The following is a 25,036-nucleotide window of genomic DNA, read 5'->3' as shown; positions in this document are numbered from 1 at the left end:
ACTTATTTTTTTGGTAAGCTTAAGGATAGAACTACTCTTTATGGATATATTATCTCCTTCATTTATAAGTATACAATGCTCAATAACTCATTCTGGTTCTGTACTTTTAAAGAACTTATTAATAAGATCAACCTGGGAATTATTATTTTCATTTTTTTATTAAGAAATTTCACACATAATCTTCAGTGAGGAAACTGTTTCTCTTATTAAAATAGAATCTAAAATCATTAAGTGTCTAAATTTAAAAAGTCTCAAAATAAAAACCCCTTTATCTACTCTTTTGATGGCTTTTGCTAATGTCCAAAGAAATCAAATATAAGGTATTTTTCTTTACAGAAATTGATTTTAAAAATACACTCTCCAAGATGCATTGTGTCAAAATATTTAGCTTAATATTTCTAAACAGTGTTAAGATTTGAGTAAAAAAATACTGGAACACAATTTAACAATAATAAATTTTAAAATCCTCTTACTCCTCTAAATGAAATATTTTTTAAATGAATAAAGAATAATATTTATATCACTGTTACCACGTAGGCCGTGAATTGACTAGGTGATCAGGATATTAAGTAGTCTCCTTATAAATAGCAAGTAGGTAATTAAATCCCATTATGCTATCATAATTTAATGAAGACATATGAATATATATAGTCCATGATATAGTTCATGATGAAGTCATGTCATAATATAGTAAGGCTAAATATTTTATCAGCAAATTTATTTAAGTACATTTAGTAATTATCGTGTATCCTTTACCTTTTAAGGGTATTTGTATAACATATAACCAGGACGAAGTCCCATGACTACTCTATGGTAAATACTGTACCTCGTTAGCATTTGCTACCATTATCTTCACTCCCCAACCATCTGCAGCCCAGCGATCTGCTATTTCCTTTTCTGAACAGATAATAAAATTATCAAAGTAGATATCAGAGGTCATAGACCAAAGCTCTAAACCAAGAGCGCGGAAAGAAGTCAGAAGAAATGGATGATCATCTTCAAAATAATCTGGATTAGGAATTTTTCGAGGACTCCAGATTCCCTGGAAAAAAATAATAAAGAAAAAATAATTTAAAGATATTTTCAAATAAAATAATCTCATCATAAATGCTATTGAAGAAGTCACTGTTGTCAGTGGGGCTCCTGGGTGGCTCAGTTAAGTGTCCAACTCTTGATTTTGGCTCAGATCATGATCTCAGAGTCGTGAGATGAGCCCCATGTTGGGCTCCATGCTGGGCATGGAACCTCCTTGGCATTCTCTCTCCCTTCCCCTCTGGCCCTTCCGTCTCGCTCTCGCTCTCTCAATAAACAAACAAATAAATAAAATAGAAGTCATTGCTGTTGAATGAAATCAGCAGTACTAATTGGAGAAAAAAGAAAACGTTAACAGATACTAACTCATTAGCAAGTCATTGGAAATAAGAGCTTGGTTCTTCTCATTCTGTACACAATGTCCTCTATGAATAAACTACAAAAACAGGTAAAGGGAAAATCTAACACACACACAAACTTGAGTAATTAAATTTCACAAGTAAGCAATACTATTTTAGACAAGTTTTTTTTATACTCAGTAAAATTATTTAAAGCAAGAAGTTATCAAAATTACACAAATCAGAGAGATCACTGTATGGTAAATATTAAGCCACTTGTTTTATTTTTTAAAATTTTTTAATAAAGTACTTTTAAAAAAGATTTTATTTATTTATTTGAGAGAGAGAGAGAAAACACACACAAGTATCAGGGAGGGGCAAAGGGAGAAGGAGAAGCAGACCCTTCACTGAACAGGGATCCTGATGCAGGGCTCAATCTCAGGACCCTGAGATCATGACCTGAACTACAGGCAGATGGGAAGCCACTCCTTTTAATACATACCCATGAGGGGCATCAATTATCAGTCATGGTTGAATCTCAGAAAAAAATTCAATGTAAAAGTTTCTGATTGACTGATTAAACTCAACCAAATAAAAAAATTCAACAATATGATTACTCACTCACTCCTCCATCATATATGTCTATTCTGTACTAGGCACTACACCAGATGTTAGGGACCGAGTGATGATCAACAGAGACATGGTTCCTTGATTAAATTTAAAGTAATGAGGGAGACAGACATTCAACAAAGAAGTTACCAAAGTACCGAGTCTGTGATTAATGCTAAGAAGAAAAAGCTACAGTAAACAAATGGAATATGTAACTGCATCCCTACAATATATATTAGAAAATGTCAATGAAGAATTAGACAAAGCTAGAGGGTTAAATGGATAACAGAGATTTCTACCCCAAAATCTAGGTATACTCAAAAGATACCTAATTCATATTTTAAAAAAATCCAAAGTTTAATAACACCAGAAAATAAGGAGCACATTAATTAAACACAGGCATCAATTACTAAAATGTACAATGTGAGGTCTCCTGCAAAGAACTCATTTCTTATGTTTAATTCTAAAATAGAACTTGATTTCAGAGTAATCATCAACTACTAGGGAAAAAACAGTATGTAGTGATTGATCTTTAGTGCTTAATATTATGCCCCCAGAAGATTACATAAAGAATATTTTACTATTTTTTTTTAAAGTAAACTCTATGCTCAATGTGGGGCTTGCGCTTAGAATGCAGACATCAAAAGTCACATACTTCATGGACTGAGCCAGCCAGGTGCCCCAAGAATACTTTACTTTTAAAATATAAATTAGCTGGAGTCTATTTTCCTTGACTTCTTAAGATAGTTAATACATACTATCACAAATCAAATTTCTAAAAGTTAACATAACGTTATCAGTAACTGATATATAATGGAAGTATCACAGCATTTTCAACTGTACTGTGGAATTGGAACAAGTGGTTTTTACCTGGTAGTTAGGATTATCTATCATGGGTGGTCTCCACACTCCTTTGTATTTGGGGTTATCTATCAGCGGAGGTGTCCACTCACCACACCCAATTCGACATGCTGGATTAGAAATACGAGGTGCCTCCCATTCTCCATCCATGTCCTCATTCCTTAGGAAATCAGAAAAAAATTCAGCATAAAAGTTCCACAGATGAAAATGTGTATCTACACATTTACAGTGACCTCAAGTACAGCGAGCGACCTCAAGTCTCTGTCAGTCATATGAACTAGTAATAAAAAGCAAGTAAGTAATGTACAAAATTAACATGTGAAGATGAAGAATGTTTACCAGTCATCCGGTTTTTCAGCATTAGGATCTGGAATAAATTTTGGTTCATCATCAAGCCAGCCATCAGGTTTAACAACACTTAAATCTTCTATTTGGGCAGGTTCACTTTCATCCCTGCAAAGACAGTATTTTGTGCCAAGTATTAATTATTCAAAAAGTTTAAAAGTGCATATGTTACAAAATTCATAAGACACCAAAAGTCATTTCCTACCCTCTTTGGGTAGTCTTTGGGCCTATGACCACCTCCATCTCTCATCTACCAAAATCTTCTGCTAACTTGTCACTTTCTTGTATATATTCCCTGGTGTGCTCCATGCATTCACACACTTTGTATATATTCTTTTTTTTTTTTAAACACAAATGATAGCATTCTTTTTTTTTTTTTAAGATTTTATTTATTTATTTGACAGGGAGAAAGATCACAAGTAGACAGAGAGGGAGGCAGAGAGAGAGGAGGAAGCAGGCTCCCCACGGTGCAAAAAGCCCAATGCGGGGCTTGATCCCAGAACCCTAGGATCATGACCTGAGCCGAAGGCAGAGGCTTCAACCCACTGAGCTACCCAGGCACCCCACAAATGATAGCATTCTATACAGAGTATGTTCAACAGTGCTTTTGTTCACTTTAACACTCATTCATTCATCAGTAAACAGATACTGGAAGCCTACTATATGCCAAGATAGCTCTATAAGCTATTTCAGGTACAGTTCTAAACAGTTATACAGTTTTCTAATTTGTGGATAAACCATAATTTATTTAACTCAACTACTATTGAGGGACATTTAGTGTTTCCAAAAATGTACCATTACAAATAATGCTATAATGAATATCCTGGAATATATTAGGAATTAATACAAAATTAGCTCTCTGTCAGCTATATAAATTGTATTTTTTGATATAGTTATGATAGGTAGTTTTTTTTCCCTGCCTTTTCAAATAATTTTATTTTCATATAGTTGAAACTTACTGATATTCCTTTTATGATTCTCAATTTTATGTCATGTTTGAAAATGTCTTCGCTACTTCAATATTATTGAAGTATTATTTTTTGTCTCCATACTTAATTCTAGTAATTTTTTATTTTTTTAATTTTTTTTCTAGTAATTTTTATAGTAATTTTGTATTTTCATTTAAAAACAACACTTAGAAAACAAATTCTAGAGTATATAATCATAGTAAGTACTGAATAGAACTACTAATTTTAATTTTCATCTTTATAGAAAAGTTGATATTTTAAACAAGAGGTTACATTATGATTTTTCAAACTAACCAAAGTAACAAAATAAACTCAAATCATCAACTACCTATATGTAAAGACTTGCACTTGCCTGACATCAATGTTACCCAGTCTGTCTGAGCTCAGAGTAAATAGAGTTTAAAATTTAAGGGAGTATTTCTTTTAGCAGTTTATAAAACAAATTCTAATATGTATCACCAATCAGAAGAGGTTATTATAAGCAGTTTCTCTCATTTAAAGGCAAACTTACTTCTCAGCCTTACTTTTCATGGATAGACAAAAATGAAACAACATAAGAAAATCCACAAGGAGAGATGTTGTCCTGCCCTTTGTAAGTATGAATTCATAAAAGTTATATATTAATAAATGACTTTTTATTAATTTTTAAAAAACTATACTGTTCTTCCTACCTTGTAAAAGCTGCTTCCCGATCATACTATTTGCTTGAAAGCAAAGACATTTTTTATTACTAATCAGTAGCTCTCTTTATCTATAAGAGAGTTTACAAGTAAATACTTTTGGTTGTCCAGTAATACCTACTCTATTTCTGAGTAGGTAGTAACCCCAACTTTTACAAACAAACAAGAACTTAAAGAAATAGGAGTAGACATTTTCCAAAATGAAGCAGAGAGAAAAAATTTGGTTTAAGGAATGAATTGATCCTCAGCGACCTGTGAAACAATATAAAGCAGTCTAACATACATTTACATGGTGTAAATGAGATGGGAAGGCACATATATTCAAAGAAATAATAGCCAAATATTACCCAAATTTGATACAAACTATACAGCCACATCCCCAAAGTCAAAAGCAAGGCAAACACCACCCCCCAAGGCACAGCAAAACCAAACTGCTGAAAATAGTAACAAAGAATCTTAAAAACAAACAGGAAAAAATTATATATTAGGTAAAGGAGTAAAAGGATGAGAACATCAAAAATACAAGCCTCAAGACAACTCAAGAAATGATTGTTTTAAAATAATCATAAACCTATAATTCATAGTGAAAACATCCTTCAAAAATTAAGGTAAAATAAATTTTCAGGGTGCCTGGGTGGCTCAGTGGGTTAAGAATTTGCCTTCGGCTCAGGTCATGATCTCAGGGTCCTGGGATGGAGCCCCGCATCCAGCTCTCTTCTCAGCAGGGAGCCTGCTTCCCCCTCTCTCTCTTGCCTGCTGCTCTGACTACTTGTGATCTCTCTTCTCTCTGCCAAGTAAATAAATAAAATCTTTTAAAAAATAAATTTTCAGATAATTAAAAGTTAAGAGGATTCTGTGACAGCAGACATGTGCCTCAATATGTTAAGAGAAGTTTCTCCCAAGAAGGAAAATGGGGCACCTGGGTGGCTCAGTTGTTAAGCATCTGCCTTCAGTGTGGGTCATGATCCCAGGGTCCTGGGATTGAGCCCCACAGTGAGCCCCACATTGAGCCCAACAATGAGACCCACATCAGGCTCCCTGCTTAGCAGGGAAGCTGCATGTCCCTTTCCTTCTGCTTGCCACTCCCCTTGATTATGCTCTCCCTTCTCTCTCTCTCTCTCCTTCTCTCTCTCTTTCTCTGTGCGTAAAATAAGTAAATAAAATCTTTAAATAAAAAAAGGAAAATAATAACAGATGAAATCTTTAACTATACAAAAGAAGAGTGTCAGAAAAGATAATGAAATAATAGAACTTTCTCCTAATAACTGTCAGATTAAAAGATGCTGACTGAAGAAAAAATATGTGTGACCTTCATAGTACATATATAGAGGAATTAAATGTATGATAATAGCACAAAGGATGGAAGGAGGAAAATATAAGACCCTTTAAGATTAAAGTAGACATAAAGTAGTAAAATGAGAGTAGCCTGAAATAAGTTAAGAGATGCATATTATAAACCCTGGAGCAACACTAAAACAATAAACCACAGAGGAAAAGGTAATATGTCAATAGGAAAGAAAAAATAAAAGACTAAAATAAAACAAGGGAAAAAAACTCCTGAAAGCAAACCCAAGCCAATTACTTAGCCTGACCCCTGATAACGGCGGGGCAATTCCACCTCTGGCAAAGACACTTGAGAATCACTACAACAGGCCCCTCCCCCAGAAGATCAACAAGAAACCCAGCCAAGACCAACTTCATTCACCAAGGAGTACAGTGGAATTCTAGAGGAGGAGAAAGCAAGTATTATCTGGACAAAATGTCACCATGAAAAAAAGAACAAGAGGCAGTACTGAAGGCTGGGGACCTAATCAATACAGACATTGGTAATATGACAGATCTAGAGTTCAGAATGATGATTCTCAAGGTTCTAGGCCGGACTCGAAAAAGGTATGGAAGATATTAGAGAAACCCTCTCCAGAGAGATAAAAGCCCTTTCTGGAGAAATAAAAGAACTAAAATCTAACCAAGTTGAAATCAAAAAAGTTATTAATGAGGTGCAATCAAAAATGGAAGCTCTTACTGCTAGGATAAATGAGGCAGAAGAAAGAATTAGTGACATAGAAGACCAAATGACAGAGAATAAAGAAGCTGAGCAAAAGAGAGACAAACAAATACTGGACCACAAGGAGAGAATTCGAGAGACAAGTGACACCATAAGACGACACAACATTAGAATAATTGGGATCCCAGAAGAAGAGAGAGGGGAGTAGAAGGTATACTGGAGAGAAATTACTGTAGAGAATTTCCCTAATATGGCAAAGGGAACAAACATCAAAATCCAAGAGATGCAAAGACGACCCCTCAAAATCAATAAAAATAGGTCCACACCCCGTCACCTGATAGTAAAATTTACAAGTCTTAGCGACAAAGAGAAAATCCTGAAAGCAGCCTGGGAAAAGAAGTCTGTAACATACAAGGGTAAAAACATTAGATTGGCAGCGGACCTATCCACAGAGACCTGGCAAGCCAGACAGAACTGGCATGATATATTCAGAGCACTAAATGAGAAAAACATGTAGCCAAGAATACTATATCTGGCTAGGCTTTCATTGAAAATAGAAGGAGAGATAAAAAGCTTCCGGGACTGGGGCACCTGGGTGGCTCAGTGGGTTAAGCCACTGCCTTCGGCTCAGGTCATGATCTCGGGGTCCTGGGATCGAGTCCTGCATCGAGCTCTCTGCTCGGCAGGGAGCCTGCTTCCCTCTCTCTCTCTCTGCCTGCCTCTCCATCTACTTGTGATCTCTCTCTGTCAAATAAATAAATAAAATCTTAAAAAAAAAAAAAGCTTCTAGGACAAACAAAAACTGAAAGAATTTGCAAACACCAAACCAGCTCTACAGGAAATATTGAAAGGGGTCCTCTAAGCAATGAGAGACACTAAAAATAGTAGATCAGAAAGAAACAGAGATAATATACAGTAACAGTCATCTTACAGGCAATACAATGGCACTAAATTCATATCTCTCAATAGTTACCCTGAATGTTAATGGGCTAAATGCCCCAATCAAAAGAAACAGGGTATCAGAATGGATAAAAAACCAAAACTCGGGGAGCCTGGGTGGCTCAGTGGGTTAAAGCCTCTGCCTTTGGCTCAGGTCATGATCTCAGGGTCCTGGGATCGAGCCCCGCATCGGGCTCTCTGCTCAGTGGGGAGCCTGCTTCCTCCTCTCTCTCTGCCTGCCTCTCTGCCTACTTGTGATCTGCCTGTCAAATAAATAAATAAAATCTTAAAAAAAAAACCCATCAATATGCTGCCTACAAGAAACTCATTTTAGACCTGAAGACACCTCCAGATTTAAAGTGAGAGGGTAGAAAACAATGTACCACGGTAATGGACATCAGAAGAAAGCTGGGGTGGCAATCCTCATACCAGCTCAATTAGATTTTACGCCAAAGACTATAATAAGAGATGAGGAAGGACACGATAAAATACTCAAAGGGTCTGTCCAACAAGAAGACCTAACAATTTTAAATATCTATGCCCCTAATATGGGAGCAGCCAACTACATAAACCAATTAATAATAAAATCAAAGAAATACATTGACAATAATACAATAATAGTAGGGGACTTTAACACCCCCCTCACTGAAATGGACAGATCATCTAAGCATAAGGTCAACAAGGAAATAAAGGCCTTAAATGACACACTGGACCAGATGGACATCACAGATATATTCAGAACATTCCATCCCAAAATAACAGAATACACATTCTTCTCTAGTGCACATGGAACATTCTCCAGAATAGACCACATCCTGGGTCATAAATCAGGTCTCAACTGGTATCAAAAGATTGGGATCATTCCCTGCATATTTTCAGCCCACAATGCTCTGAACTAGAACTCAATCACAAGAGGAAATTTGGAAAGAACCCAAATACATGGAGACTAAACAACATCCTTCTAAAAAATGAATGGGCCAACCAGGAAATTAAAGAAGAATTGAAAAAATTCATGGAAACAAATGATAATGAAAACACAAAGGTTCAGAATCTGTGGGACACAACAAAGACAGCCCTGAGAGGAAAATATATAGTGGTACAAGCCTTTCTCAAGAAATAAGAAAGGTCTCAAGTACACAACCTAACTCTACACCTAAAGGAGCTGGAGAAAGAACAACAAAGAAAGCCTAAACCTAGCAGGAGAAGAGAAATCATAAAGATCAGAGCAGAAATCAATGAAATAGAAACCAAAAAAACAATAGAACAAATCAACGAAATTAGGAGCTGGTTCTTTGAAAGAATTAATAAGTTTGACAAACCCCTGACCAGACTTATCAAAAAGAAAAGAGAAAGGACCCAAATAAATAAAATCATGAATGAAAGTGGAGAGATCACAACCAACACCAAAGAAATACAAACAATTATAAGAACATACTATGAGCAACTCTATGCTGACAAATTCGACAATCTGGAAGAAATGGATACATTTCTAGAGACATATAAACTACCCAACTGAATCAGGAAGAAATAGAAAACCTAAACAGACCCATAACCAGTAAGGAGATTGAAACAGTCATCAAAAATCTCCTAACAAACAAAAGTCAGGGCCAGACGGCTTCCCAGGGTAATTCTACCAAACATTTAAAGAATTCATTCCTATTCTCCTGAGACTCTTCCAAAAAATAGAAATGGAAGGAAAACTTCCAAACTCATTTTATGAGGCCAGCATCACCTTGGTCCCCAAACCAAACAAGGATACCATCAAAAAAGAGAATTACAGACCAATATCCTTGATGAACACAGATGTGAAAATTCTAACCAAAATACTGGCCAATAGGATCCAACAGTACATTAAAAGGATTATTCACCACGACCAAGTGGGATTTATTCCAGGGCTGCAAGGTTGGTTCAACATCCGCAAATCAATCAATGTGATACAATACATTAATAAAAGAGAGAACAGGAACCATATGATACTCTCAATAGATGCTGAAAAAGCATTTGACAAAGTGCAGCATCCTTCCCTGATTAAAACTCTTTCAAAGTGTAGGGATAGAGGGCACATACCTCAATATTATCAAATCCATCTACGAAAAACCCACTGCAAATATCATTCTCAATGGAGAAAAACTGAAAGCTTTTCTGCTAAGGTCAGGAACACAGCAGGGATGTCCGTTATCACCACTGCTATTCAACATAGTACTAGAAGTCCTAGCCTCAGCAATCAGACAACAAAAAGAAATTGAAGGCATCCAAATTGGCAAAGAAGAAGTCAAACTATCACTCTTTGCAGATGATATGATACTATATGTGGAAAACCCAAAAGGCTCCACTCCAAAACTGCTAGAACTCATATAGGAATTCAGTAAAGTGTCAGGATATGAAGTCAATGCACAGAAATCAGTTGCATTTCTTTAAACTAACAACAAGACAGAAGAAAGAGAAAGTAAGGAGTCAATCCCATTTACAATTGCACCCAAAACCATAAGATACCCTAGGAATAAACCTAACCAAAGAGGCAAAGAATCTATACTCAGAAAACTATAAAGTACTCATGAAAGAAATTGAGGAAGACACAAAGAAATGGAAAAATCTTCCATGCTCCTGGATTGGAAGAATAAATATTGAGAAAATGTCTATTCTACCTAAAGCAATCTACACATTTAATGCAATCCCTACCAAAATCCCATTCATTTTTTTCAAAGAAATAGAACAAATAATCCTAAAATTTATATGGAACTAGAAAAGACCTCGAATAGCCAAAGGAATATTGAAAAAGAAAGCCAAAGTTGGTGGCATCACAATTCCAGACTTCAAGCTCTATTACAAAGCTGTCATCATCAAGACAGTATGGTACTGGCACAAGAACAGACACATCGATCAATGGAACAGAATAGAGAGCCCAGAAATAGACTCTCAACTCTGTGGTCAACTAATCTTCAACAAAGCAGGAAGAAATGTCCAATAGAAAAAAGACAGCCTCTTCAACAAATGGTGCTGGGAAAATTGGACAGCCACATGCAGAAAAATGAAATTGGACTATTTCCTTACACCACACACAAAAATAGACTCAAAATGGATGAAGGACCTCAATGTGAGAAAGGAATCCATCAAAATCCTTGAGGAGAACACAGGCAGCAACCTCTTTGATCTCAACCACAGCAACTTCTTCCTAGGAACATCGCCAAAGACAACAGAACCAAAGGCAAAAATGAACTATTGGGATTTCATCAAGATCAAAAGCTTTTGCACAGCAAAGGAAACAGTTGAAAAAACCAAAAGGCAACTGGCAGAATGGGAGAAGATATTTGCAAACGACATATCAGATAAAGGGCTAGTATCCAAAATCTATAAAGAGCTTAGTAAACTCAACACCCAAAGAACAAATAATCCAATCAAGAAATGGACAGAGGACATGAACAGACATTTCTGCAAAGAAGACATCCAGATGGCCAACAGACACATGAAATAATGCTCCACATCACTCGGCATCAGGGAAATACAAATCAAAACGACAGTGAGATACCACCTCACACCAGTCAGAATGGCTAAAATTATCAAGTCAAGAAATGACAGATGCAGGCAAGGATGCGGAGAGAGGGGAACCCTCCTACACTGTTGGTGGGAATGCAAGCTCGTGCAACCTCTCTGGAAAACAGCATGGAGGTTCCTCAAAAAACTGAAAATAGAGCTACCCTATGACCCAGTGATTGCACTACTGGGTATATATCCTAAAGATACAAACATGGTGCTCCGAAGGGGCACGTGCACCCGAATGTTTATAGCAGCAATGTCCACAATAGCCAAACTATGGAAAGAACCTAGATGTCCATCAACAGATGAATAGATAAAGATGTGGTATATATATACAATGGAATACTATGCAGCCATCAAAAGAAATGAAATCTTGCCATTTGTGATGACACGGATGGAACTAGAGCATATTATGCTTAGCAAAATAAGTCAATCGGAGAAAGACAACTATCATATGATCTCCCTGATATGAGGAAGTGGAGATGCAATGTGGGGGGTTTGGGGAGTAGGAAAAGAAAAAATGAAGGAAGATGGGATCAGGAGGGAGACAAACCATAAAAGCCTCAATCTCAAAAAACAGACTGAGGGTTGCTGGGGGGAGGGGGGACAGGAGAGGGTGGTAAGGATATGGACATTGGGGAGGGTATGTGCTATGATTTGTGCTGTGGAATATGTAAACCTGGCGATTCACAGACCTGTACCCCTGGGGATAAAAATACATTATATGTTTATTAAAAAATTTAAAAATTAAAAAAAATAAATTAAATAAAACAAAATAACTCAATCTAAAAGAATTCAGGAAAAATATTTTCTAAAGTAGAGAATATATGGGACAAACAGAAAACAAGTAGGAAGAAAACAAGTACAATTTATCCAACCATATTAATAATTACATTAAATGTAGATGGTTTAAAACACTCCACTTAAAAGACAAGACCACATACAGGTTGCCTATAAGAAAGTCAATTTAAAAAATAAAGGCATATATAGGTTACAGGTAAATAATGGAAAATAATATTCAATGGAAACATGATTTAAAAAAAAGCAGGACTGTTGACTCAGTATGAGACTAAAGCAGATGTTAAGACAGAGTATTACAAGAGTTTATAAAGAAGGATATTATTCATTCCCCAAATTTCCTTCAAGAAACATATTGATCACTTACCCAGCAGCAGTAAATGTTCTTTCACCAAATTAAAAACAAAACAAAACAAAAAACAACTAAAAAGAAGGACATTATTCTATAATAATAAAGCAGTTAGTTCTTCAAGAGGTCATGAAATACTGCAAATAGATGTAGTAACAGATCTTCAAAATACATGAAGCAAAAATTAACAGAACTCAAAGGAGATACAGACAATTCTTATCATCATAGTTAGAGATTTTAATATTTTTCTCTCAGTGAGAGAACAGATTGAAAACCAATAAATATATAGACACATTCAACCACACTGATGTAATAGACATTTGTAAATTTTCTGACAATAGCATTAAAAGTTGGGAGTCAAAATGAAAATTTTATCTGGGAAATCCCAAATAATTGCCACCAAAGCAACACATTTAAAAACACATGGATCAAAGAAAAAAATCACTAATGAAATTAGAAAACAACATGAACTGAATGACTGAATGTTCTTATAAGTAACATATATTTGTGAAACATAGTCAAAGCAGTGTTTAGAGAAAATGTACAGCTACTTCTACCAGGAGAGACTTTCTAACTTAATAAGGCCAAAAAAAAAAAAGAAGAAGCAATAATTTGCTTCAAGGACGAAGAAGTAACAAAATCTTAAAAAGGTCAATAAATGGGGAAAAACTAAAACAAAAGCCAGTTCTTCTGAAAGATCAATAAAATTAATAAACTTCAGGGTATCTGGGTGGCTCAGTGGGTTAAGGAGCTGCCTTCAGCTCAGATCATGATCCCCAGGTCCTGGGATAGAGCCCTGCATCCAGGGTCCCTGCTCAGCGGGGTGTCTGCTTCTCGCTCACCCTCTGCTGGTCCTCCTGGTGCTCTCTTACTTGCTCTCTCACTCTCTCAAAGAAATAAATAAAATCTTTAAAAATTTTTTTAAATTGATAAACCTCTAGTTAGATACATTAAGAAAAAATGCAAATTACCATGTTAGAAATGAAAGCAGGCTCATCAGTACAGATCATTACAGACATGATGACAAGAGGTGTTGAAACAATTAGAGATCCATATTTTTAAAAAGTAATCTTGTTTTAGATCTCACACTACATACAGTTAACTTAGAACAGAGTTTTAGTTACTTGTCTAGAAAAAAGTGCAAATCTTTGTGGCATTCATTTGGGCAAAGATTTCTTAGGTAAGACACTAAAGTCATGAATCGTCAAAGACAAATATTGACAAACGGAACTTCATGAAAATTTAAAACTCTGTTCTCTATTAAGAAAATTAGGACAATCCTCAGAGAGAGAGGAAATATCTGCATGATGCATATCTGTATTAATTGACTATTGCTGCATAAACACAAAGTTTCAGGGCTTAAAATAATGTTTATTACTGTGGTTTCTGAATCTGGGCACTCCTTCCTGGGTCCTCTGCTTAGGGTCTCTGACAGGCTGGAATCAAGAAATGTGCCAGGACGGCAGTCATCTCAGACTGAGGCAGGAGCTTCTGAAATAGGTTCCGATAATCCCTGCCTCCCAGTACTCATGCCCACATGTGCTCCCCTCTCCTTGAGTGTAGGTTGGACCTAAGAACTTGCTACTAATGAACAGAAATTACTGATGTAATGTTACTTCCAAGATTGAGTTACAAAAGACCATCTATTAGTTTCCTGAGGTGCCGTAACTACAAACTACAATTTGGGTAAATTGGAAGGGGAGGTGAACCATGAGAGACTATGGACTCTGAAAAACAGTCTGAGGGGTTTGAAGTGGCGGGGGGGTGGGAGGTTGGGGTACCACGTGGTGGGTATTATAGAGGGCACAGCTTGCATGGAGCACTGGGTGTGGTGAAAAAATAATGAATACTGTTTTTCTGAAAATAAATAAATTGGGAAAAAAAAAAAAACAAAAAAAAAACAAAGTACCACAAACTACAGCCTTAAAATGACAGAACTCTGGAGACCAGAAGTCAAAGTTCTGAGAGGGCTCAAGGCTCTGGGGGAGGATCCTTCTTTGTTTCTCCTTAGCTTCTAGTGGTGCTGGCAATACTTGCCATCCGCTGGCTTGGAGATGCATCACTTCTGCCTTAGTTGTCACGTGGTGTTCTCCTTGTGCTTATCTGTCCAAATGTCCCTCTTCTTCTAAGAACACCAGTCACATTGGATGTAGGGCCCATCCTAATTCAGTATGACCTCATCTTAATTATATCAGCAAAGATCCTAATTCCAAACAAACTCATAATCATAGGTTCTGAGTAGATACGGGTTTCTGGAGGACACTGTTAACCCAGTATGAACTGTGACTTCCATCTTCTCCACACTCTCTCTTCCCTCACTTTTGCTTCCTTGAAGGGAGCTACTATATTGTGAGCCACACTATGGAGAGGCCTCGACTACAAGAAACCAAGGGAGGACTTTGGCCAACATCCAGCAGGGAACTGAGTCTCTCTCTGTGGAGAGGTCTAGATTGCAAGGAACCAAGGGAAAACGACTCTGGTCAACATCCAGCAAGGAATTGAGGCTCTCAATCCAACAATGACAAGTCAGCCCCTCAACAAACGGAATGCTGCCAAAATACACTTGGTGGGGTTGAAACTGGAGCCACTCCCAGTTAAGCCTTTTAGATGACCACAGTTTCAGCTGACATCTTAACTGCAGCCTGTGAGAAATCCAGAGCCAGAAGACCCAGCTAAGCTGTTCTCAGATTCCCGAATCACAGAAACTGTGAGATAATGCCTCAAGCTGCTAGGTTTTGGGATAATCTGTTACAGAGCAAAACGTAACTAGTATAATACCTGTATCCAGAATATAAAGAACTTCCATAACTCGATATAAAAAAAGGACCCAATTAAGACAAAAAAGTTGAAAAGATACTGGATCAAAGAAATGATATGAATGGCGAGTGGGTGAAAAGTGGCTCGACATGATTAGTTATCAGGGAAATGCAAATTAAAACTACATTAGATATCACTACAAACCATTTAGAATAGCCAAACAAAAACAATAATAAACAGATCAAAAGATCAAAAGGTACAAACTTCTATATAAAATGAGTTAAGGGGCGCCTGGGTGGCTCAGTGGGTTAAGCCGTTGCCTTCGGCTCAGGTCATGATCTCAGGGTCCTGGGATCGAGTCCCGCATCGGGCTCTCTGTCAGCAGGGAGCCTGCTTCCCCCTCTCTCTCTCTGCCTGCCTCTCCATCTACTTGTGATTTCTTTCTGTCAAATAAATAAATAAAATCTTAAAAAAAAATAATAAAATAAAATGAGTTAAGTCCTGAGGATGAAAGTACACCATATGACTACAGTTAATAATCCTGTATTGTGTATTTGAAAGCTGCTAAGAGAGTAGACCTTAAAATTTCCCACACACACATGCGTGTAGACACACACACACACACACACAAATTTGTACCTATGTGGTAATGGATGTTAATTACACTTAATGTGCTCATCATTTTGGAATTTACACAGATATCAAGCCATTATGTTGTACACTTAAACTGATACAATGTTATATGTCAATTATATCTCAGTAAAAAACAGGTAATACCAAATGCTGTACATGTATAAGATCTATAATTCTTACTTAATATTGGTGCAAATGCAAAATGGTATATCCTTTTGGAAAATTTTGAAAGTTTCTTAGAAATTTAAACATATACTTACTGTATAACCCAACAATCCCTCTCCTCGGTATTTACCAAAGAAAAAAGAAAAATTATGTCACACAAAGCCCTGTCCACAAGTGTTTATAATGGCTTTATTCAAAATTGCCCCAAACCAGAAACAACCAAAACTTTCATCAATGTGTGACTGGACAAACAAATTATAATAAATCCCTACAGATCCCTAAAACAAAACTAACTACTGATATAAACACAAATATAGGTGAATTTCAAAACATTTCTTAGTATGGTGTATTATATTGATTGATTTTCAATATTAGAATAACCTTGCAGTCCACCTGGTTAGTAAATATTGTCCTTTTTATATTTGCTGGATTTTAATTGCATGTTTTCTGTCAGATTTATCAAAGTATAATTTTCATATGGACTAGTTCACTTATTTTAGACAAATAGTTCTATGTGCACAAACACTGAACATACGGCTATTTTAAGCCCAGTAATCATTAACTGAAAAGACTAACTATATAAAATATACACAAACATATATGATAAAGATTAACTTAGAATTAAAATTAAAGTGTTGGTGCTTTAGAGTCATGGAATTCCACCCCCTACACACACACAACACACAGCATTGGAAACAAACAAACAAAAAATACTGAAAAAGGTAAGAAAATTAAAAATTAATTAAAATGAAAATGAAAATACTTAAAAGGCAAGGATTTATGAAATCTATTTTGGTTTTCTTTGGAGGGGAAGGGCAAAGAGAGAGGGAGAGACAGAATCTAATGCAGGACCCATGCCCAGGGCAGAGCTGGATGGGGAGCTCAATCTCACAACCCTGAGATCATGATCTGAGCCAAAATCTAGATTCAGATGCCTAACTGACTGAGCTACCCAAGTACTCCTACAAAATATATTTTAGGAAAGTATTTCACTCAAAATAGTCAAAATAAGTAATTTTAATGTTTAAAAGAGAAGGTTTACTGGTTGTAAACTTCACTTATATGGAATATCTCATTACTGAATTACACCAACTAATCTTTGTTACTGAATTCTTTACTTACCAGTCTTCTGGTTTGACAGCAGAAGGATCAGGGATTTTAGCTCTTTCATCCCATTCATCAGGCTTTTTATCACTGGGATCTTCAATTTCTTTGGGAGGATTGATAGGAGGAACCACATCTTCTAGTAGGCTTCCTTGGTTTACAACTATTTGATCAATTAATACTTCAAATGTGTCATCTGGATTCATCACTAAAGACCAATTTAAATATATTACCTTTATCATAATGACTGACATTTTAAAGATAATCTTCTATCTTCTAAATAAGAAAACCACCCTATATTTCATGGGTAAATTTTTTTCTCAACCAGAAATCAAGGAATTACAATGCATTAAAAATCAAAATGTGCTAAGATCACTAGGTAGAATGTTTTCTAAAACCAAAGATAAAATTTTGTCTTAAGTAAAAGAAGTTAATGAAATGCTCCATTAATTCTCAAATAAAGAACATCCAATAGCTCGCTCAGTTTGGGACCCTCACAACCAGTCAGCTTCACTGTTTTATAATTACAGAATGCATTCCAATCTTCTTCATTATTTTTTTTAAGCTTTTATCTATTTATTTGACAGACAGAGATCACAAGTAGGCAGAGAGGCAGGCAGAGAGAGAGAGAGGAGGAAGCAGGCTCTCTGCGGAGCAGACAGCCTGATGCGGGGCTTGATCCCAGGACACTGGAATCATGACCTGAGCCAAAGGCAGAGGCTTTAACCCACTGAGCCACCCAGGCACCCCTTCTTCAGTATTTCAAATAACTTTTTTGAAACTATCTCAAGCTTCAAAAGTTGTAAATGTACTACAAAGAACTTTTCTCATGAACCACTTGAGAGTAAGTTACTGACCTCACGCACATCATCCCTGTGTGTTTTAATGTCTGTTTCCTACAAACGAGGACATTCTCCTATACGAACCCCAATCTAGTCACCAAAATCAGGAAATTCACACTGATACATGACTACCATTTCCTAGAAAATTTTAAAGTTCACCGGCACTTCAAATTCAGTGATTCATACATTGTAGTGTAAAATACCTTAAGGTTGATTGAAAATATACAAGCTTAAATTTAGGTCTGTTTGGAGGTGAATTCCAGCTCTCTAAAAATTCCCAAGCCAAAAGTTTTGTAATGAACTCCCTCTTCCATTGTAATGACAAAATAAAAGTTCTTGCCTCCTTCTGTGAACTTGGGGGGTCACTGGGTAAACTGTATGTCTTTGGAAAGAATGGTAGATGAAAATAGATGCCTAACGTTTCCTTTCAGTAAGTTAGGGAAGTAGGAACTGTCAACAAATGTTGGGATCATCCTGACTTAGTAAGTGGGCTACCACTTTCTGAAGAAATGGTTCTGAAGCAAAAACAATCGTCAGAGCTTCAGTCACAACAGTACCAAGTTACTTATAGCAAAATCAAAAACTACAATCTATATGCAAACTCAAATAATGCAAACACCATTTTCTCCCTTCTCTCTCTCTCTCTCTCTTTAATTTGACAGACAGAGATCACAAGTAGGCAGAGAGGCAGGCAGAGAGAGGAGGAGGAAGCAGGCTCCCCATGGAGCAGAGGCCTGATGTGGGGCTCGATCCCAGTACCCTGGGATCACGACCTGGGCGGAGGCTTAACCTACTGAGCCACCCAGGCGCCCCATCCCTTCTCTTTTCCTCCAATATTTCTTCCTCTATTACAGCTGAGATTATAAAACTGTATTACTATGCAAAGGAAAAAGTCAAGATTTAGGCAGAGCCACGAGTAAGATCTTAAATGTAAAAAAGTACTAGATTCTTCCCAAATCAAAAAAGGTATTTCTCAATAAAAATCTTGAAAACAATGTGCTGGATAAATTTTGCAACTGAAATTTTTAGAAATTACAGTTAAAACAAAAAAGCACGTGACAAATACTCATATGTAGAAAAACATCTTTGTCTAAAACTATACTAAATATTTAAAATGAATTTACAGTAACAGGCCTTGGATTATAAAGCGTTTTAAGGTACTCTATATGGTTCTTAGAACAACTACAAAATGATGTAAAAATAAAACAGTAGTGCAGAAAAGTTTTTAAAAAGTCACTCAATAATCCTAGTACGACAAAGTTTTTGTGTGTAGTAGTAAGAACACAAACGTTTACGAGTCATACTTGAAATTCAATTCTAGTTACTTTTATTTCCTAGAGCAAGTTGCTTAACCTAAGTTAAGGTAAAATAAAGAGAAACTGCTCACTTCACATGATGGTTCTAAACTATCAAGCACAGAGTACAGTAGGTCCCTGGCGACTAATGAAAATTAGTTCTTTTTTTCTAGTCTTTCTATTTACATAATTTGTCTAATGGCCCCCATGATGATGCACCTCCAATCTGAATCTCATTTTCTTTTGATATTTTTAAACAAGATTTTATTTATTTATTTGAGAGAGAGACAGTGAGAGAGAGCATGAACGAGGAGAAGGTCAGAGGGAGAAGCACACTCCCTGCGGAGCTGGGAGGCCAATGCAGAACTCGATCCTGGTACTCAGGGATCATCACCTGAGTTGACAAAGGTGGTCACTCAACCAACTGAGCCACCCAGGCACCCTTCTTTTGACATTTTAGTATTATAAACATTTTCCCTTATGGCTAAACACTTCCACAGTTGCCATTTTTGTATTGTATACAAGATTCTTACTGTAACATTCAGGTTGCTTTAAATTTACAGTGTATTTTTACACATAGCTCTTTTTCTTCTGGATTATTTTCTTTGGATAATCCTTGAAAATGGCATTGCAGTTTCAAAACACATAAACTTATGGTCTTTGGTAACATTACACCAAGTGGCTTTTCACCAAGTTTGTACAAAGTCTAATGAAATTCATTTGCCCTGTTCTAGTTGTAATTTCTCATTATCTCTACAGATTATGTTCCCCAAAACATCCAGATCTCTTTTCCAATTTCAAAAAAAAGCTCTTATTATCATCAATGCTCACATTAAAAATAAAACTGGCCGCTGCCCTGGCAGACAACATGAATGTTTCTGCAGCCATAGTCTTTGGAAAGGAAACTGAAATACCTTAGTACTCGAGAGAATTGTCCTGTCGGGTTCTGACACACTGTGATTTTAAATAATCACAGACACATCAAAGCTCCATAACCATACATACTTGGGAAGGGGAGAAACAATCCCTTGTAATGTTCCTCCCACTCAATGTCTACGGAAACGCCCATGTTCTAAAGTAAAGCTAAATATGTTAATACAATGGTTGCTCAAGACCTCATCTTTCAAAGGGGAAGTATGTGCCACAACCACCATGAGGTCGGGTCTAACAATAATCACAACTGCCTGTAAAGTCCAAGCTTCTGAGCTTGCCATCAAGGACTCCTTCCTCTTTAATCTTATTTCCCAGTCTCCTGTTATACAGCACCACTAATGTCAGAGCACCTAAAATATCCTCCTCTTCTCCTATTTTCAATGTTCTATCTACACTTCGAGACTAGTTAATATACAATCTCCTTTACTGAGTTTTCTCTGAGTCTCCAAACTGGGAGGAATGTTGCCTTTGAACTCTTACCTCACCTGCACCTCACATATAGCACTTACTTTCTACCTGCACTACATGCATGAAAATTAGCCTGAAAAGGTAAGCTCCTTACAGGGAGGTAGGATCCATGTTTGTTTCTCCCAAAGCACCTGCCATGAAAATATCAGTAGTCAGTAAATATTTCTGAATTAATGAATCAATTAAAAGGATATACCAAGGGTATAAAGATGAGTCTTCCTGTCTGTAAAGAACTTTTTAAGGTCTACATCTGGAGGTTTGGCATGTTTCTCTTCAAAAACTCCAGTTTTAGGATGTTTATGTCTGAAGATAAAATGAAGTTTATAATCTTCTCCACATTTATCTGGTCCAAACATAATGGTATAGGATGTTTTATCATAAAAGTTTTCCTTCAAAGAGAGATGTGTTGGGATTAGTCCAGAATCAGAGTATTTAATGAATTTTTCTATTCTATCCAGTTGGGTAGAGGTTATAAAAATGTATTAAATGCTAAACCACCAAAGAATTATTTGACATGCTTGACAATAAAGGATGCAGAAAAAAGACAATTTTTCTCTCAAAAAGATTTTTTTAAAATGCATATGCTACTTCCCTCCTGAAGATGTAGGAGAGAAACTGAAACCACTTTATCAACATCATAATAAACTTTGATTACTTTATATAAATCTGTACTATTAATATTTTGTTAAGAAACTTAAGCACAGAGAAAAGCATACTCACGACTTTAAGACTACAATGATTACTCAGTACTATTATTCAAGAGAACACCAGAAAATGACCTTCCTGAGCACAGAGCAAAGAGAGATTCAGACACAAACACAGACATAGAGACATGCTCCCTGTTTTTCTACTAGTAGTTTGTCTTTATTTGGCATGGCCTATTAGCTAAAAGCATGGGATCTGTTGTCAGATCCCGGGGTTCAAATCCTACCACTGCCCTTAAACAGGTGTATGTGGCCCTGAGTAAATTTCTTAGCCTTGGTGTAGTCCTGTTTCGCTACTTTTCAAATACGGAAATAATAATAATACCTACTTTACAAGGTTTCTCCGAGGATTAGCTAAATTAATCAGATTACATGCTTAGCAAAATACCTAGCATTTAAGTTTATTATGTCATTATACCTTTGAGTGATGGTCACCTTACAATACCCAAAACAAGAGCTCTAACATACACTACCAATGGGCTCCCCTTTAACTAATTCTAAGAATAACAACAGGAATCCTTTAATCCATGTCTCACAGCCAATGCACAGCCATGCAGTCTGACAAATATGTCACTGAGGTCTCATTTTATCTTCTGTTATATGCAGAAGCCCTGACACAGCCCAGGCAGGAGAATGCTACAGGTGTTTCCAACCTGATACACTTACTTCTTTCTCAAAACATTTTTAACCACGTTATTTCTGGCGGACTCCCAATTCCTGAACTGGCCCACCTTTTTTATTTGGTTCTTTCCCGATTTTGTTTTACTGCTTTGCTCTGTTATTTTACTTCTCCGAACAAACTTAAGATTGTTAATTTGTAAAGAAAATAACTCTAAGCTGATCTTTCAATGACATTTATAAGCACCATGTTATTTTTTACGTATAGACATGGCAAACTTTATTATGTTGTTAAAGATTATAAAACTGATGCCATCAAGTAACACAGCTGTGTATGAAATTTGAAGGCACACTCTGAAAGCTATACACACTCAGGCTGGTTAAAGATTGTTAAGGTTCTTTTTGATTTCAGTTGAAAATAAAAATTTCAGTTTTCTCATTTACTCCTTTAAAATATTAACTTTAATAAGGTTTTCTTAAACATTAAAATATCATACCAGATTCAAATCATCAGTGTCTGCTAGGAGTTTAATGTATGCACCTCCACAATCAATACCATCTTGAAAATTTACTTCATATCTAAATGAAGGGAAAAAGAATCATACTGCTGATAAATTAAAAAATTACTAATTACTCTTTAAAATTGAATGTATTACTCTCAGTTCATTTAAATACAAATGCTTCACATCACCAAAAGCTCTTATAAAGCATATCCACAACATACAGGGAATAAGCAGAAATGCTTTGTCTAGGCACATCCTTAAAACACGCAAAGTAGAATGATTATAATCAACTATAGAAAAGCCAACCAACTTGTTGAAATAAGTTTTCCCTCAAAACTTGCTGAATTAAGGATAAGATACTTTAAAACTATAATAGGAAACTTCAAATTCAGATAAAGCATACACTACACATATTTCTTTATAAACTAAAAAATGAAGATTATGAGGACCATAGCTACAGCAACTGATTTCTAAGAAATTGCTGATAGATATATCAAGTTCATTAATTTATACTTTAATTAAACTATACCTAAACCATATTAAATAACTGGTACATTTAATTAAATACCTCCAGAAAAGAGATTTTATAATCTCAGTCAATAACGTGAAGTATCTCAGACCTTAACAGTCAGGAAATATAGAAAAACAACTGAAAGCATGAACAGATATGAGAGCTTTTTCATAGATTTGCAACACTGTGTAATTTTCAGCAGAAGATTTTCTTGTTGTTTTGTTTTTATAAAGGAAATTGTCTTGTTTAGGCAATAGATACAGACACATCGAGCAGTATTTAGGAGAAATTCTTGGTAAATTATTGATTACATATGAAATAATCAATGAAATAGCCCTTAGAGTGAGAAACAGTAAAAATCAAAATGGCTGTGATTCAGTTTCATGAATTAAAAGAAATGAAAACTAGAGAAGTAACAGGAACCAGTGATCATTTTAAGAAAGGACTGCAGTTTAAAATTTTTCTAAAAAAAAAAAAACTTCAGTGATAACAAAGGTAAAAACGACAAAAAAATAGCATACAAAACTCTGACAGTTTGAACCCAATTAGTGTATATATTTTACACTGAAGAGAACAAAGGAAATACAGTAAAATTTTAAGTGATTGTCTGAGTTGCCAAATTATGATGATCTCTCCTTCTAATTTCTACTCTGCTTGGTTTCTCAAGAATCGTACAATGGGGTTTACCAGCATGTGCTTTGGAGCCAGAGAGGCCTGAGATTTATTCTTGATTCTGCCACTTATTCTAGTGACACTGAAGGTAAAGTCAAATTATTCAAGCTCCAGGACCTCAAAGGATTGTGATGCTTAAATAATACCATGCAAAGCAACGGACAGATGTCCAAAATGTTAGCTTCTGTTATGATCAAAAGAAAGGGTTTGGTTTGGTTTTTTTTTTTTTTTCATTTTTTAAATAAAGAACAGTTTGTATTCCTCAAAGCCTTGTCACTATTTTTATTTTAAGCACTAGCCAACAAAGAAATGTTTTCTCATGGAACATGTTTTTATAGACTATAATGTAAAAGAAATGGTGCACAGTGTGAATTAAAGGTAAATATTAATTATTTTAGGTAAAATAAAATAAAAAGATAGTTTTATTTTAGGTGATCAATGGACAAAGGGTTCTGTGAAAAGTAAGATCTGAAAAAAAATGATGTAAATTGTCCCTATGAAAAAAAAGCTATGAACATAGCTTTGTGGTTATGATACGCCTAGACCTAATCATTATGTCTATTTCTCCCATTACAAATGTGCAGAGTTTTCAAATCATTAACTTGTGCCTCACGTAAACAACTCATAGTGGATTAGAGATAACTGAATGTGTGTCTCGTAAACCAACTGCTGCTCTTAGTCACAGGTAAGAGGAGGACATGGAAGATACTTGGCAACCCTAATTCCTGAGAGTATCATTTCCCACACTCTCCTATGAAGCAGTAATTATTGTTGGGTGGGGGGAAATTCTGTGGTGAAATATGTCTGGAAGACACAGTACTGAAGTCAGAAATGGGTTTTTGCATGTAGAACTTCTTTCTCCGAGTCTAAATGGACAAGCAAATATGCTTCCTTATGTCTACAGTAAGGACATGCTTCATTTCTAAAACTGTATGACCACAAAATGCATATTAACACGTACACCATTTGGGAAAAGCAACTTGAAAGTAAATTTATATTGTGAATCCATTGTATTTATAGTACTTAATATAAAATTTATTTATCCCATTTCATTGTTGCAATATTAAGAGAAGACATTTACTCTCCTTTGAGTTGTTTTAAGCATATCAAAGCATATCAAAGACTGCTATTCAATTCTTCTTGGCTTTCCTTTTCTTTTTCTCAGGACATAATTTCCAATTACTTAATAATTGTTCAAGACTTATTACCCAATCTTTGCTTCTATCTTTTGCTTACTTGCCTAGTAGTGATTTATACCTTCTAAACCACTAAATTTTATTCATTTTACTCTGAAAATAACTTTCTATTATTTTTTTTTGCCCTATAATTTAAGCCACCATGGGTCAAAATAGAAAGTGATATTATATCCAACT

General features: G+C 35.8%; 1 protein-coding gene across 1 annotated transcript in view; it reads right to left on the bottom strand.

Moving 5' to 3' along the window:
* CLGN (calmegin) overlaps nt 1-25,036 on the bottom strand; it is a 59,048-nt gene that overhangs the window by 9,241 nt on the left and 24,771 nt on the right. Inside the window, exons 6-11 of the mRNA XM_044225769.1 lie at nt 22,475-22,556; nt 20,852-21,044; nt 17,136-17,325; nt 3,180-3,293; nt 2,850-3,000; nt 827-1,042 (exon numbers count right to left, since the gene is read on the bottom strand). Of these exons, the coding sequence (XP_044081704.1) occupies nt 827-1,042; nt 2,850-3,000; nt 3,180-3,293; nt 17,136-17,325; nt 20,852-21,044; nt 22,475-22,556 (946 nt within the window). The remainder of the gene's footprint in view (nt 1-826; nt 1,043-2,849; nt 3,001-3,179; nt 3,294-17,135; nt 17,326-20,851; nt 21,045-22,474; nt 22,557-25,036) is intronic.

The sequence above is a fragment of the Neovison vison genome, chromosome 11, assembly GCF_020171115.1.
Source record: "Neovison vison isolate M4711 chromosome 11, ASM_NN_V1, whole genome shotgun sequence".
Lineage (NCBI taxonomy): Eukaryota > Metazoa > Chordata > Mammalia > Carnivora > Mustelidae > Neogale > Neogale vison.
Note: the sequence above shows the minus strand (reverse complement) of the source record. Positions and strands in the feature narration are given on the sequence as shown.